Here is a 2303-nt window from a genome sequence, read left to right on the forward strand (position 1 = left end):
TCTTCCCACGGCCTTCACCCTCCTCACATCAACATCTTCCCCCTCCTCACATCTACATCTTCACTGGTTTCATCATCACAAACCTAATTCCAATTCAAATCTTCACTGGCTTCCTCCTCCATCTTTTCATTCTGATCCAGATCTGTGTCTCTCACAACTTCAAGGATGTACCTGGGTGCTGCGTTGGGCATGGTGGTGGAACAAGGTGGCTTTAGTGAGAAAGGTGGTGACTTTCTGGCGCAGGAGGCGTTTATTTTTCAGGGGAGGCTTATCCTCTTTGCTTCCTGTTTTCCTCTTCTTGTTTTGAGGGTGGGAACCACTTGCGGGTCTGGAGAAGGATGTCGGATCCATTAGCGGGTTGCAGAGAGAGCGCTAAACAAGACATTGTCGCCGATTGGAATCGCTGATCGGAGTTGTTATTTATACATCTGGAAAAATTGGTGATTTTTCGGTACAAATCTCAGGCACTGAGAGAGTACGCACTGACGGAATCAGAAAACAGAGAAAGAGAATGATAAGATGAGAAATTTAACAGAGATAAGATGGAGGAATTTGACATTTGGGTTGAGAAATCATATGTTGCTAGTTTGATTGACATTTGAATTGGAATTAGCTTTGGTTTGTGAAGTTCTGATCCAGATCTGTGAAGGAACTACCGTATATATATTCTCCGTATAATTTGTCACCCAATCTCCACAAATTCTCTTTATAATTTTAATGCACTAAAATAAGGATTTGAGTTTTATTTTATGAGGATTAGAGTTTATTTTCTGGGTTGGGTTTTGTTGAAGATGATGGATGAAGATGATGAAAGTGATATTTTCTATAAGCAGATGGTGAAAATGATGAAGAAGGATTAGAGTTAAAAAATTTAAGACTAAAATTTAAGATTTGATTAGGGATTAAAGTTAAATAAATTAGGTTTTAAAACAATTTATTTTTTAAAATTAATTAGGTTTTTTTTTTAATTTTAAAGAAAAATGAATTCCACGCCAGCTCATTAAACTGACGTGACTATGTCACATGAGCCACCAGAGCTCCGGCGTTGACCCAAATCTCAGGAGGGACCAAAACTAAACCTTTTGACAAAGGTTAGGAACTAAAACCCACATTTACTCCGGCGAAGGACCAATACCATACATATGGTAAAGATTAGGGACCAAAAACTTATTTAAGCCTTTAATTTACACTTCTAGTATAATAAAAGAAGTTACTTAAATATATAGTTGATAGATAACTCAATTAAAATGACATAAATAGAAGTTATTAAGCAAGAAAAAGAAACTTCAGTACACTAGAAGAAGATAATTCAATTCTTTTTCTTTTTCTCATCGTTGAGTGTTTTAAAAGAATCCATCTGTATACTATTTGAAGGAATGCAAAAACTGTCGGTCATGTTATTTTGTTCACTCAGGGTCAAACCGTCGTTTGTTGACCTTCTTTGTCAAAAAATCAGCTCTTCAAACACTATAAAAAAGTCGCATGCATGATTAGAATTATCATTAGTTAATGGTTTTATCTAACTTTAATACAACAAACGTGTACATGATAATGTACATTATACCTTGTGTATTGTGTAAATTAAACGTGCTAGTTTCAGGACACGGATTTCTCTTCTCTTATATATCACACAGTGTGCAAAGCATAGTTCAGTCACAATTTATTCAATTCATACACCTTAAACCAAATTCAAGCTAATTTGATTCAAAACATGGAAATTGGGTCACTATTGCCTAACTCAATCTACGGTGGCATGAAGAAATACTGGAGAAGGCGGCACTACCAGCATCTCAACCGCGATGCTCCCACCGGCAGGAAGAAGATGAATATCATAAGGTTGAAAGGAAATCCACGTAAGTTTTGGAGGATTAGAGCAATTCCAAAACTGAGATGGGTGATGAGGTCGCTATTGAAGACGGTGGCAAAGGTCAAGAATGGTTATATGAACTTCATGTTGAGGTTGGCGGGTAAAGTAGGTGCCTTGAAAACTGATAGCTTCTTGGGTAGTGTGAAACGGATTCCAAAAGCTCGTCAAGTGTCTAAGGTTTATTCTGGGGATGCATTTGAGGCTAGACTCATATTTGAGATATCTAAGACCTTGGTTGCTTCTAATGAACTAAAAACCATGTAGTAATTGTAATTTTGTAATTGTCTTCTTTCTCCTTTAATTTTTTATGTGTTTTTCTTTCTTCTTCTTTGTCATTGTATTTTGTAAGAACTCTTCATCATTGATTCACTTAAGCAATTCGAACAATATTGTTACTTGTTCTCAGAAGAAAAAAATCTTGTTATTGTTGGTCAAA

General features: G+C 36.2%; 1 protein-coding gene across 1 annotated transcript; it reads left to right on the forward strand.

Annotated features, from left to right (window-relative positions):
* Window positions 1-1657: 1657 nt before the first annotated feature.
* Window positions 1658-2303, forward strand: LOC130728933 (uncharacterized). The gene has a single exon (XM_057580516.1). It carries the CDS (start codon window positions 1712-1714, stop codon window positions 2129-2131), a length of 420 nt encoding a protein of 139 aa, XP_057436499.1. The 5' UTR covers window positions 1658-1711; the 3' UTR covers window positions 2132-2303.

Source organism: Lotus japonicus, chromosome 1 (assembly GCF_012489685.1).
Source record: "Lotus japonicus ecotype B-129 chromosome 1, LjGifu_v1.2".
Lineage (NCBI taxonomy): Eukaryota > Viridiplantae > Streptophyta > Magnoliopsida > Fabales > Fabaceae > Lotus > Lotus japonicus.

Coding starts and splice junctions, on each gene's coding strand:
- LOC130728933 (XM_057580516.1), top strand. CDS start 1,712: ATGGAAATTGGGTCACTATTGCCTAACTCAATCTACGGTGGCATGAAG.